The 13,135-nt window shown below is 34.4% G+C and overlaps 1 protein-coding gene across 1 annotated transcript in view; it reads right to left on the bottom strand.

The window, feature by feature from the left end:
- kst (spectrin beta chain, non-erythrocytic 5 kst) overlaps positions 1-13,135 on the bottom strand; it is a 111,995-nt gene that overhangs the window by 44,366 nt on the left and 54,494 nt on the right. Inside the window, exons 28-36 of the mRNA XM_090118318.1 lie at positions 12,381-12,505; positions 11,678-11,814; positions 10,636-10,738; positions 10,337-10,410; positions 10,081-10,174; positions 9,733-9,887; positions 8,680-8,788; positions 8,137-8,327; positions 7,412-7,631 (exon numbers count right to left, since the gene is read on the bottom strand). Coding sequence (XP_089974444.1) covers positions 7,412-7,631; positions 8,137-8,327; positions 8,680-8,788; positions 9,733-9,887; positions 10,081-10,174; positions 10,337-10,410; positions 10,636-10,738; positions 11,678-11,814; positions 12,381-12,505 — 1,208 coding nt within the window. The remainder of the gene's footprint in view (positions 1-7,411; positions 7,632-8,136; positions 8,328-8,679; positions 8,789-9,732; positions 9,888-10,080; positions 10,175-10,336; positions 10,411-10,635; positions 10,739-11,677; positions 11,815-12,380; positions 12,506-13,135) is intronic.

The raw sequence follows: 13,135 nt of genomic DNA, 5'->3' as shown, positions 1-13,135 counted from the left end.
GATTAGCTTTCCGCCCGCATTTTCAAAAAAAAACCCGTATAGTTCCCGTTCCCGTGGGGTTTCCGGGATAAAACCTATTCAATGTGTCCAAGTTACGTTCTATATGTGTGCTAAATTTCATTGTAATCGGTTCAGTAGTATTTGCGTGAAACACACACATACACATCCTCACAAACTTTCGCATTAGTAGGAAGTAGGATTGTTATAAAAATAAAAATTATATTTGTTGGCGTAAACTATTTTATTGTAATTTTGGGAAATAAATAATGTCAAAATTGATTACCTACAATAAAACGCAGTTTTATTTTATTACCTACATTACACTATTGTTTTTTTTTTATCAAAACATGTATTTGAAGTAGCAAATATGATATTATGCTGATCCAAGCATTTTCACTCAAAACTAATATCACTAATGATTTGTAAAAGTAAATTATTTCAAAATACATTTCATAACCAACAAGTAAGAATAATTATTCATACAACAACAAATCAAAAACACTATTTACTATGGAAAAAAAACCAGGAAGGTGAAAAACATATTTACGATTTCGATGCACTCGACTTTTAGTAAAATAATAGGTAAAAATATTATTATGGTTTTGATCACAGACATATCTGTGGTTTTGATTTTAGCTACTAGTATCAGAAAGCTGCGTGTTCAATGCACGTCGGGGTCCCACAACTGTGGAGGAAGGAAGGTAGAATACCTCCATCGAATAAGTGAAGTTTCTCGACATACTCGATTTGCCGGCCGGCCTCAATGAAGATTGTCCGAAAGTTGTATATGTGCTCTGTAACGAAAAAATTTCGCTAGCGCGATTCAGAGTGAGGTGTCGTACAATATACCTAATGAAGTTTTTCATCTTTTTATTTTACTGCAAATACAAAATAAAAATTAAACAATGGTAATGTAAATTCTAAACAAACTACTACCAAAATACAATTAGAACAAAAATCATTTGACTTGTTTATTTCACCCAGAGGCCAGAGGCGGCTCGTGACAAAATTGTATAGGTGTTCACTTGAAATAAAACAACGAAAATACAATAGCGTTCGGGATGATTTATTACAAAAAAATGAGCACCACATTTTATAAATGTCTATAACACTAAAAATTACAAAGTACAGGCTATTTCAAAACGAATTCAATGACTAGGTATCAATAATTAGTAAATCACCGAATTTGCATTCGCGAGCGTAGGTATCCATAGTGTTTGTCACTGACGGTCACTGACCTCTATAACTTATAGTTATAGAGGTCAGTGGTGTTTGTTGTGTAAACATGTATGTATTTGAGTAGTTAGTAGCATATTATATTCTGAATTTCTGATCCATGCCTATTCACTCAAAACTAATAACACTAATGATTTGTAACAGTAAATTATTTCAATAGGTAGGTATTTGAACATTTCCCAACAAGACGTAAGAATAATTATTCGTAGGTATACAAGATACAATAACAAATCTAATACACTATTTATTATTTTATTATTTACTAGCGGTCCGCCCCGGCTTCGCCCGTGGTACATGTTTACGTTTTCTCTCCATAAGAAGTAATAGCTAGAGAGCTAGCGCAAAGCTACCTGTATGTATTTGACCAGACCTGGATTTTTGTGTGTTGATTCCCCTATACCTACTATACATGAGATGAGGAGTCACTAAGCCCAGAGTGGTGGACGGGGCGCGCGCTTAGGTAAGACAGGTGGAAATTTTTGGCGAACTTTGAAACCATTTGACCACGTCTGCCATTTTGATATTTGAAAATAGATTATTATTACTATCGGAAAATAACAATGGCAGACCATTATCACGCGGATAACATTCTGGCAGACACTTATGAAAGTGCTGAAAAAAATACAATTTTGAAAGTATTTGACCAGATCTGCCATTCATATATTTTATTTATTAGGGTCTTAAAAACTTATTTTCGAAACGGCAGACATTTTCATTGCGTACAGACTTCAGCAGACAACAAAACTTTACAGACTTCAGCAGTCAACAAGACTTAGCTTCTACATGGTCAGATGTATATATGTATTACGTTCCCTGACCTTACATCAATGATTTACTTTATTAATGTTTTTATGGTCATTTACATTTAATTTTGAAAACTATGGAATAAAATTTATAAATTTGATGATACAAAACTAAATATACATTTGTAAAGAATCTCAAATATAAAGTTGTGTTGCAAATAACAAATCATCATTTAAATATTTAGTTTATTTCTTTATTTAAGAAACAATTAACAATTACAAAACAACATAAAAAAACACGCATGCATTTGTTGAAATGTTCATTCATCATCACTATCGTATGGCGTTGTGTGACTCGTCTTCATAATCCATTGAATCGGATTCTGTAAAAGTAAAACGTAAATTATATAATAAAAGAAATGAGTCATTATAAACTTACCTAGTAAGGCAATGCCTTTGATGTCGCACGATGCCGCCGCGCCGCCAGTGTAGGTACTTCTGCTGCTACATGAAAATATGCTAGGGTTGCAACAAATGGGAAATAAAACAATTGTGATTATTACTATTATGATGTAATCATTTATTCATATTATGTACATTCAAAACAATTGCTATTATTAAATCTGATGTAATTATTTTTTCATAAATATATAATTATTATTAATTACATAATATATTGCACTGTGAAATATTTACGTATCACTTTATTTTTGATGTTCTTAATTGTCTTTTATAAAATTTAAGTGACGCATTCGCATTGGGATCAACAATCCGATAAGAAAAGAATGGAGACAACATATACATAGCTTTGATTTCAATTCTACAGATACAAAATATACAATCTATCTAAAATGATACAACGGATGTTTCCTGCGTTTTCTCGTCAAAATACCGAAACAACGTAATTATTGTATAGTAGTTGGGCGTGAAAGTAAAAAAACAAATGAAAAGTGTTTTCCATATGATTATTTATTAAATTTACGCGATTAAGAATAATTTCAACGATACAATTTAGTAACCGAGAATTCAGAGGATTAAAGAAAATACCTGCCTGATCATTTTATCAAACTCTAAAAGAATTATGGTTATTTCGCATCACTCGGTTTATTAGTTTGGTAATAATTATTAAAGGTAGTTACAACCCTAGCCATTGAGTCGAACGGTAGGCAACACAATATCGACTTTGTGCGGGTACATATGGTACATTTCTTCTTGCTGTGAAGCGTAATTATTATTATTAAGATTTTTTAGGCTATTTTGAATCAGCTGTTCTAATTTAATTCTAGAAATTTATTAAAACGTGATTTTTTTTAAAGTATATTATGAGTTTATAAATACCTCAACCAATAGTTATTGTGTCCTATCCTCATTTCTTTATATCTTGGTAGTTAACTAAAGTGTTAAATTTACATAACCTCAACAACAACATTTACACTGCCACTGCACTAAAACTAAACTAACTAGCTCTCTAGCTATAAGAACCATCCTCGTACTTCAAGGGATATAATAAAAAAAGAATTATCGAAATCGGTTCAGCCGTTCTCGAGTTATGCGCTTACCAACACATTTTGCGATTCATTTTTATATTAGACTAGCGGTCCGCCCCGGCTTCGCCCGTGGTACATGTTTACGTTTTCTCTACATAAGAACCATCCTCGTACTTCAAGGAATATAATAAAAAAAGAATTATCGAAATCGGTTCAGCCGTTCTCGAGTTATGCGCTTACCAACACATTTTGCGATTCATTTATATATATACTAGCGGTCCGCCCCGGCTTCGCCCGTGGTACATAATATTTACGTTTTCTCTACATAAAAACCATCCTCGTACTTCAAGGAATATAATAAAAAAAGAATGATCGAAATCGGTTCAGCCGTTCTCGAGTTATGCGCTTACCAACACATTTTGCGATTCATTTTTATATATAAGAAGATAAGATTATGTGAAAATAACCAGGAAGGTGAAAAACATATTTACGAAAACATAGTAACATAATATGGCTGTCGCTACAATAATTATATTTCAATTTTATCTTTTTATACCTAGTAGAACTGGCCGACGAATAAAAAAAATCGTATTGGAATAAATACAATAAATTACGGAACAAAAAAAGGATTGTAACTGAATTAGGTATGTTTGTTTCTGGGCGCACCGTTTTCGACGACGCGACGCGCGACGTAAGCGTATAGGTATAGGTACCTACTTTGCTAAAACAAACTAATAAAATTGTGTGTCTGTCTGAAAATTCGGAAAAGCATATTTTGCAAGTTTGTAATTACTTTGATAGTTTACCGATTTATAATAATTGTAATTGTAATTGTATAATATATAATTTGCAATGTGGTGAAATTTCATAAAAATCACGGGCCAATTTTTTGTTTTGAATCCCACCGAAAATATAATTGCGTTATTAGAATAATTAATTACTATACCTACCCACGATCAATTATTACAATATAGTCTCAAATGCATACTAGAGAAATATTGCAATTTGATTCAATTAAAATGCATAGCATACAAAAATAAATTCACAACACAAGAAATTCCGCGCGCAAATCATAGCGCGTGTCAATGAAATCAAGAATGTTTTATATCAAGCCGACGCGGACGACGACGCGACGCCGAACAAAAGTACCTACGACGGACGACCACGCTTCGAGTTGCCAAACAACATGAGTAATAAATTGTTTACAAAAAAAACAAGTTTTCCATTTTTCTGTATGAGTAGACAGAACTTCAAAACGCCACCTGCTACGGTTTATATTATGAACGATTGTTATAAAAATAAAAGTTATATTTGTTGGTGTAAACTATTTTATTGATCAATAATTTTGGAATTTAAAATTGTCAACATTGATTACAATAAAACGCAGTTTTATTTTATTACACTATTGTTTTTTTTATCAAAACATGTATTTGAAGTACCATATAATATTATGCTGATCCAAGCATTTTCACTCAAAACTTATATCACTAATGATTTGTAAAAGTAAATTATTTCAATATAATTATTATTATTCCTACCTACAACAACAAACCTAAAACACTATTTACTATGGGAAAATAACCAGGAAGGTGAAAAACATATTATTATTTACGATTTCGACGCACTCGACTTTTAGTAAAATATAGTAGGTAAACATAATATTATGGTTTTGATTTTTGCTACTAGTATAAGAAAACTGCGTGTTCAAACTACTTGTTTGTCTGTCTGAAAATTCGGAAGTACTTTGGTAGTTTACCGATTTATAATAATATTGTATATATCGTTGTTTAAAAAATATTCAAACACAATAAAATATGATATACCTACTGATTTATCACTGGTTTCAGTGATGAACTGATGAGTCAATTATAGCCACTATACTTTCGTCATACGTGTGTATGATTGATGTGATTTGCAACGTGGTGATATTTCAGAAAAATCACGGGTCAAATTGTCCCACCGAAAATATAACTGCGTTATAAGAATAACTATACCTACGATAAATTATACATAATACAGTATAGTCTCAAATGCATACTAGTGAAATATTTTATTTGAATCAATAAAATAAAAAAAAAATAAAAAATAATAATAATACAAAAATAAATTCACAACACAAGAAAATCCGCGCGCAAATCATAGCGCGTGACAATGAAATCAAGAACTTTCGAGCCGACGCGGACGACGAAGGAGCCTAACAAAAGTACCTACAATCATAGGCGGCTCGTGACAAAATTGTATGGCCGTGTTCACTTGAAATAAAACAACGAAAATAGGTACCTACAATAGCGTTAGCAGTACAAAAAAAATGAGCACCACATTATAAATGTCTATTTATACACTAAAAATTATAGAGTATTTCAAAACGAATTCAATTATTATTTAGCAATAATTAGAAAATCCCCGAATTTGCATTCGTGATCGTATTCATAGTGTTTGTCTACACTAATATTATAAAGAGGAAAACTTTGTTTGTTTGTTTGATTGTAATGAATAGGCTCATAAACTACTGGACATTTTACCAATGTTTGCAAGTTTGTGATTACTTTGATAGTTTACCGATTTATAATAATTGTATACTTATATCATTGTTTAAAAATATTCAAACACAATATGATATAGGTACTGATTTATCACTGGTTTCAGTGATGAACTGATGAGTCAATGTTAGCCACAATACTAATCACTTTCGTCATACATGTGTATGAACTATGATTGATGTGATTTGCAATGTGGTGAAATTTCATAAAAATCACGGGCCAATTTTTTGTTTTGAATCCCACCGAAAATACATATATTACTAATTGCGTTATTAGAATAATTAATTACTATACCCACGATCAATTATTACAATTTACAATATAGTCTCAAATGCATACTAGAGAAACATTGCAATTTGAATCAATTAAAATGCATAGCATACAAAAATAAATTCACAACACAAGAAATTCCGCGCGCAAATCATAGCGCGTGTCAATGAAATCAAGAATGTAATTTTATATCAAGCCGACGAGCGACGACGCCGAACTAAAGTACCTACAGTACCATTTACCTTCAGTGTACAATACAGTTTACAGACCTACGACGGACGAACAATAATGAGTAATAAATAAAAAAAAACATAGTTTCTAAGGTCATTAGTTTTATTTTATTTTATTGTTATTTTCTTTGAACGATTGGAAATGAAATTACTCAATTTTTACACAGAACTTTGATTTATTAGAATTATGCTCATTATGCATAAGATAACGAACGCGAATGCACGACATCTAGCGCGTCAATGTCTAAACATCGCCTTTCGTTTAGACATTGACGCGCTAGATCTGTAATAAGTATATAGTCTATGCGCTAGATGTCGTGCTTTATGTCGTGTTTCGCTTGGCAAAAGTCACGCACACTACTGTAGAAGTGTCAAATTTTTCCGGTATTTTACTGTTGTTTTTCTAAGTAAATATTGTAAATTATTGATTAAAAAGGTCGAACGCGCACACATTTCATTATAGAGAAGTGATAAAATGATTAGTTTTAAAGAAATAGTGTCTGTGTTAAGTGTTTAGAGGTAATCAAAAATGTATGGAGGGACGGTCGGAACATCAACCTTAATCATCATCATCACACATCAATTTTATTACAATTCTACACTATTAGATTATTATTACAGAAATGACAGAAATATTTAAACAAAATTTTAACAAAAATAAAAATGTAATGCAATATTGTACTATACATGTGATTTTACCTTTATAAATGATAAAAAAAAAAAACATAAATAGTGTAATAAATTTGTGCCAAACTATGAACTTTATACCAACTCTGTGATATTCACAATGACCTGTGAATCATAGTTCCATTCGGTAAGGCTATTTCTGCACTAAATAGCAACAAGAATAGAAATCACAAGCACTTTTTGAACTAAAATTTCCTCTATTACAAAAAAATACTTACCTTATCCGCTTGCGGATTATCCGGCAGCTGTTTCCCCGTCTCCAACACGCGGGCGACATTAGGGCTTCGCCCCTGCAGCTCCGCCCGTAACTTGGCGTGTCGTTTCTGCGCAGTTTGTGCCGCGTGCAAGTCTTGAGGCAGGCTCGTGGAGGAAGCCGCAGCCCTACGCTCTTCGACCCATGCTGTCTCGGCTACTACTTCCGCTGCCAGCTTGTGTAGTCTGAAATTTTAAAATATACAGTTTATAGTATTTCTTTATTACATACGAATCACAGAGTCTGGTAAAACACAATTTTTTATTAAAAAACAAGGATAGGTCGATTGGCTGGACAAGGAAAGGACGCCACTTCTCTGACATTTGATATGGTGACTTTGTTAAATAGCTAAATAATACATCATTTACTTTATAAGTGTCAAGTTGCAAGACATTCACTTTCAGTTTACAGACACGTTTGCTTACAAATCGGCACGTCACGTGTCTATCTGGTAAACTATCACATCCGCACTTGCTCATAGTGATGACTCTCTCGTTTGACCGTTTCAATCAAAATATGTTGTATACACGCCAGTGTGTTTACATACGCACGTCTCGATAGCAACTGAACAGCGACGAACGCACTGGTGGCTTGAGAGTCACCTGAGTGGCGACAAGGTCACACGCGCTTACTACTTCTAGTGTCTTGTTATTTAGATTTCTATGGGATTAATATAATATCTCCACTCACTGTAAGCTATTCTCCAGGGCCCGTCTCCTGTCCCTGGCCCTAGGCCTTAGCGCCGCGCAGGCCTCCTGTAGGGCTGCGCAGTCCCTTTGTATAGCGGCACTGTCAAAGTGCCCTCCAGACACTAGGTCTGCGCCCTGCACCGATAGGGCTTCGGCGCGTTGCTCCATTTGGGTAAGTTCTTGTTCTAGTGCCTGGATAGGGAGAAGATATGTAATGATATTACAGAAAACAGAATTTCTTGGTTCAGATGATAAAAATATTTAGAGGATATTAAAGTATATCATAATTGTAAAAGTTTTCAAAGTAATTCAGGCTAAATTGTAAAATTTTCATTTGTAAAAAATTGATGAAATAAAATTGATTACATTTCTATTATTTCGCTATCTGATTCATTTCAACCAAAAAATATCAATAAAGTTGTAGTAGTCTACAAATGAAAATTAAATGTTATTCACATTCTTAAAGTATTACATCAAAATTTATCAACACACGCACGTATTTGAATAAAAATATTTTTCAAATATAAATAATTAAAATTCCTACCTGATGCTGATTCAACAGTCGCTTACAGCTTCTCAGATCTGTGCCAATCTCTTCACTGTTGAGCGCACGCTCCAACTCAGCCAAACGTGCTTTCGCGTCTTCTACAGCACTGTAATGTGAAAAATACATATTAATATTGTTATTATGTTTATGTATTGCTTGCTCTATATGAGGGATAAATTTCATTGTAATCGGTTCAGTAGTAGTTGCGTGAAAGAATAACAAACATACACACACACACACACATACACATTCATGTACTCACAAACTTTCGCACTTATAATATTAGTACGATACGATTTTGTGTTTATATCCTTTTTCAGGATTTCTCTAAAAATAATTATGGCGACATTTTCAAACATACTGATATTGATATTACATACTTTGTAGCATTTTTTAATATTCAATAGTTTGTTGAAAGTATCCATGATAGCCTAATTGATACTTTGATGTAATTGTTTGTACATTTCTTACCATTTTAACTGTGAGATAAGTTGAACAGAACATAATACCAGAAAGCAGGATATACAATTTTTCATAAAAAAGGAATTTTCCTGTTCATCTTTACAAGCATTTATTATTCGTCATTCCTAAACACAAAAGAGCTTCATAATGAAGCAAGCTTATGTAATATCTTTCTCTTTTTAACTCAAACTTAAGTCTACAATTTCACCAGACGGTCTGACACGTTTCCACTCAAATAGTCTGGCTTTGTTATCTAGCTTTAAAAATCCTTAAAAAAAAGTAAGTCTTGTTTTTTAATACCGTATTTAGTGTGCAATAAATAATTTCTCATTCATTTATTCATACATTCATTCATATCGTCTATACAATGTATATATATTGTACATTTGTGATGAGAAAAATAAATTAATTTAATTTAATTTTAATTTAGTCTATGCGGTCTCTGCTGAGCAGATTGTCACAACTTGCTGCCCTTATCGCACGACGTTGCTACGAGCGTCTCCCAACCTGTTTGTAACTTCGCCAGACGGTCTAACACGTTCATGCTCAAATTGTCTGACCATTTTCTGTAACTTTTTAGATTCTTACCGTCTATGCTGTCTCTGCTGAGCAGCCTGTCTCAGTTTGCTGCCCTTATCGCGCGACGCTGCGACAAGCGTCTCCCAACCCGTCTGTAACTTTGCCAGACGGTCTGATATGTTCTTGGCACGGCTAGGGTCTGATTTCTGAAGCGATTGTCCGATCTGGGGGTGGAATATATTATGAAGTCGATATTTATAATACAATGTTTATTTTAGCTTTCAAATCTATTATTTCATGTTTGTATAGAACAAAATTAAATACGAATAAAATGTACAAAATTTATTGAAACAGTGTTGAAATACTGTAAGTATTTAAATTATATTAGAAATCTTTATTTATTAAAAAGTAACTTACGCTCTCCACATTTCTAAGTTGTTTCTCATTCGCTTGTAATTCTCTCTCGAACGCTTCGTGTTTTTGCAGTTTACGCTCCAAATTGGCCAATTCTCTGTAAAAATTAATACAAATTATTCATTTATCAATAAAATCGTAAATATCCTATATACATCTTTTGACATATTGTAAAAATTTTAATATTGAATCAGCAACTGTGGTTATAAAAGTTAATAAAACAGAAATTAACTAAATAATTATTTTGAATTATTTGTACCTGTAACTTTGGTCATTCGCAGTACGCGTTTTATCTTGAATCCAAGCCTGCAGCTCTTCCGTGGATGCAACGAACTGAAAAAAAAGTACTTTAAATTTCATAAATTGCTTTTGACAAAGTACTTACAACAGTACAACAGGTATTTCTGGATCCTTGAAGGTTATATTTTTTTACCTTAATTGTCTAAATTTCGTAATTTTTGACAAATCAACGCCTTGTTCTTTCCTTTTTTGGTCGGTTGAGAAGTTGTTAACATTTTATATACATTTTTTAAATCTTCAAAACGAGAAATAACTGACCTGTTGGTGAGCCAAGTTAGCGAGCAACGCGCGGCGCCGCTCGGCCAGCGCTTGTCTCACTTTCTCTCGCCTTTGTAGTACTGCATCTCGGCGAGCAATAATACTGTAAAAATTACGAAATTATAAACATGGTTTCGTACTATTTTGTCCAGCGACCCGGATTGACACATAGGAATCTAAAGTAAAAAAAAAGACATGTGTCACTCGGGGACTGCCGCGGTAAAGCTATTGCATGCTATGCCTTCAAGCCACACCTCCGTGCCCGTCGGAGTGGGGAGCATGAGGTTTTTTCGTTACGGAATTTCTCGATTCGGTCCCCGCGCTCAAGGCCCGCGATAGAAGCCATGCAATAGCTTAAAAAACGAATTTCGTTTAAACATGATTGGGAAGTTTTTACAAGTGAAAGGTTAGATTGCCACTCTCGTTACCGTGCTCTGAGTGAGAAAGTTAATATGGCAAGAGGACCTAGTAGACAATAGGGGAAAAAGTGCGCATCACTCCAAGTGCGCTGCTACAATAACCCGTATAGCTATACACACAAGTATTACAATCTTATAGGGTGTCCCACTGTTGGTATACTAAGATCAAAGGAGGTTATAGTTTTGCATACGCCGAGTACGTAAAAAATACTTATAAAATTCCAGACGCATTTTTTTTCAAATAGATGAATTCTTAAAACTCTGTGTTGTACACCCATAACAAGCATCCCGACCAACTTTGCCACTAGCACGTGAGCTATCGTTTAAGATTATGTTTTCATAGACAAAGTGCTCACATTAAGAAGCTAGAAGAAAACATGGATTTTCTGGAAAAAAATAGCAAACAATTTTTGACGTAATTTTGTTAAGTATTTTTTACGTGGCCCTTCGCGCTTAGTATACTAATAGTGGGACACCCTGTATATTATGGCCCGTAACGCTATACAAACAAGAGTCACAATCCCATAGCACTCCCGCTCCTGTAGCATGCTCGCCACGCTCACCCCTTGCTCCACCACTATGAATCTTAAAGCTATACACACAAGGGCCACAATCGCACTCACCGCTCGCTCGCGTGATGCGCGGGCAACAAACCGGCGGCCCGCTGTGCAAACGCGGCAACTCGTTCGTCCTGAGCCGCGAGTCGTGCTTCGGCTTCCTCCTGCCGCTTTACCAGCGTCTCCGCCTCGTCTACGGACGCCTGCCACAGATTAAAAAGGTTAGATATTGAAATAAAAGCCGCCACTGACGCGTAATATAACAAGTAAAGAGATAAAAGTTTTCATTCGACACTTGACGGCTGACGAACAGTAGAGCTAAGAAATAAAAGATTTCCTATGAAAAAATAACAATATTCTCCACCCAGCTTTCCTATCTTCTTATATATAAAAATGAATCGCAAAATGTGTTGGTAAGCGCATAACTCGAGAACGGCTGAACCGATTTCGATAATTCTTTTTTTATTATATTCCTTGAAGTACGAGGATGGTTCTTATGTAGAGAAAACGTAAATATTATGTACCACGGGCGAAGCCGGGGCGGACCGCTAGTTCATCATAAAAAAAAAATTATAAAAAAAATACGTGTGGCACTCGAGGACTGCCACGGTAAAGCTATTGCATAGCATCGCATCGCTGTGCCGGTAGGAGTGGGGGGTGTTAGGTTTTTTCGTTACGGAATTTTTACATTCAGTCGCCGCGCTCAAAGTCTGAGATAAAAGCTATGCAATAGCTTAAAAAAGTCAATAAAAATGAACAATATCCTTACCCCATACTCCTTATACTCCAAGAAGGCTTCGTGAGCCCCGCTACACGCGTCGATTTGATCCGCCTCGCGGTTGAAACTTTGTAATTGGAGTAGTTCTTTCAGATATTTGTCTTTGTCTTGCCATTCTGTGGGAGAAACACATTTTAGGGATGTATTATAAATAAACACATTGAAAAATTACACAATATACCTATACAATGCAGAAACTTATTTATTCGTAATTTATAAAACACTAGCTTACCGCCCGCGGCTTCGTCCGCTTTGTCTCAAACCTAATGAATTATACACTAAAACCTTCCTATTGAATCACTCTATGTATTAAAAAAAACCGCATCAAAATCCGTTCCGTAGTTTTAAAGATTTAAGCATACAAACGGACATATGGACAGAAAATGCGACTTTGTTTTATACTATGTAGTGATGATAGATAGTGATTTAAATGTTTTGAAATTATCAAAATAGTTTTTTTTTTGAGTATTTTTCATCCTTAACATTCTACAAATAAAAAAGAGCGTCTGTGCCGAGCACACGTGTCAGAAGCGAAACTTCTTTCATTCAGAGATACCAAAATCGTCGCCTATCTGCATGACGTGACAGCATTGCCGTGACCTTGAAATTTTACTCTCAACGCACCTAAAGAAATTTCACTGGCCGGTTGCAGAGCTTCACCGGCCACCAGTGCGTACGTCAGTCGCGCTTGTCATAACTAAACTAAAACACACTTAATAATAACGCAAAGACTGAAAATGAATTTA

The sequence above is a fragment of the Colias eurytheme genome, chromosome 29 (genome assembly GCF_061535395.1).
Source record: "Colias eurytheme isolate Ceu_HAF_F1 chromosome 29, ilColEury1 Martin Lab GWU primary, whole genome shotgun sequence".
NCBI classification, from domain to species: domain Eukaryota; kingdom Metazoa; phylum Arthropoda; class Insecta; order Lepidoptera; family Pieridae; genus Colias; species Colias eurytheme.
This window is presented reverse-complemented; position numbering and strand designations above follow the sequence as displayed.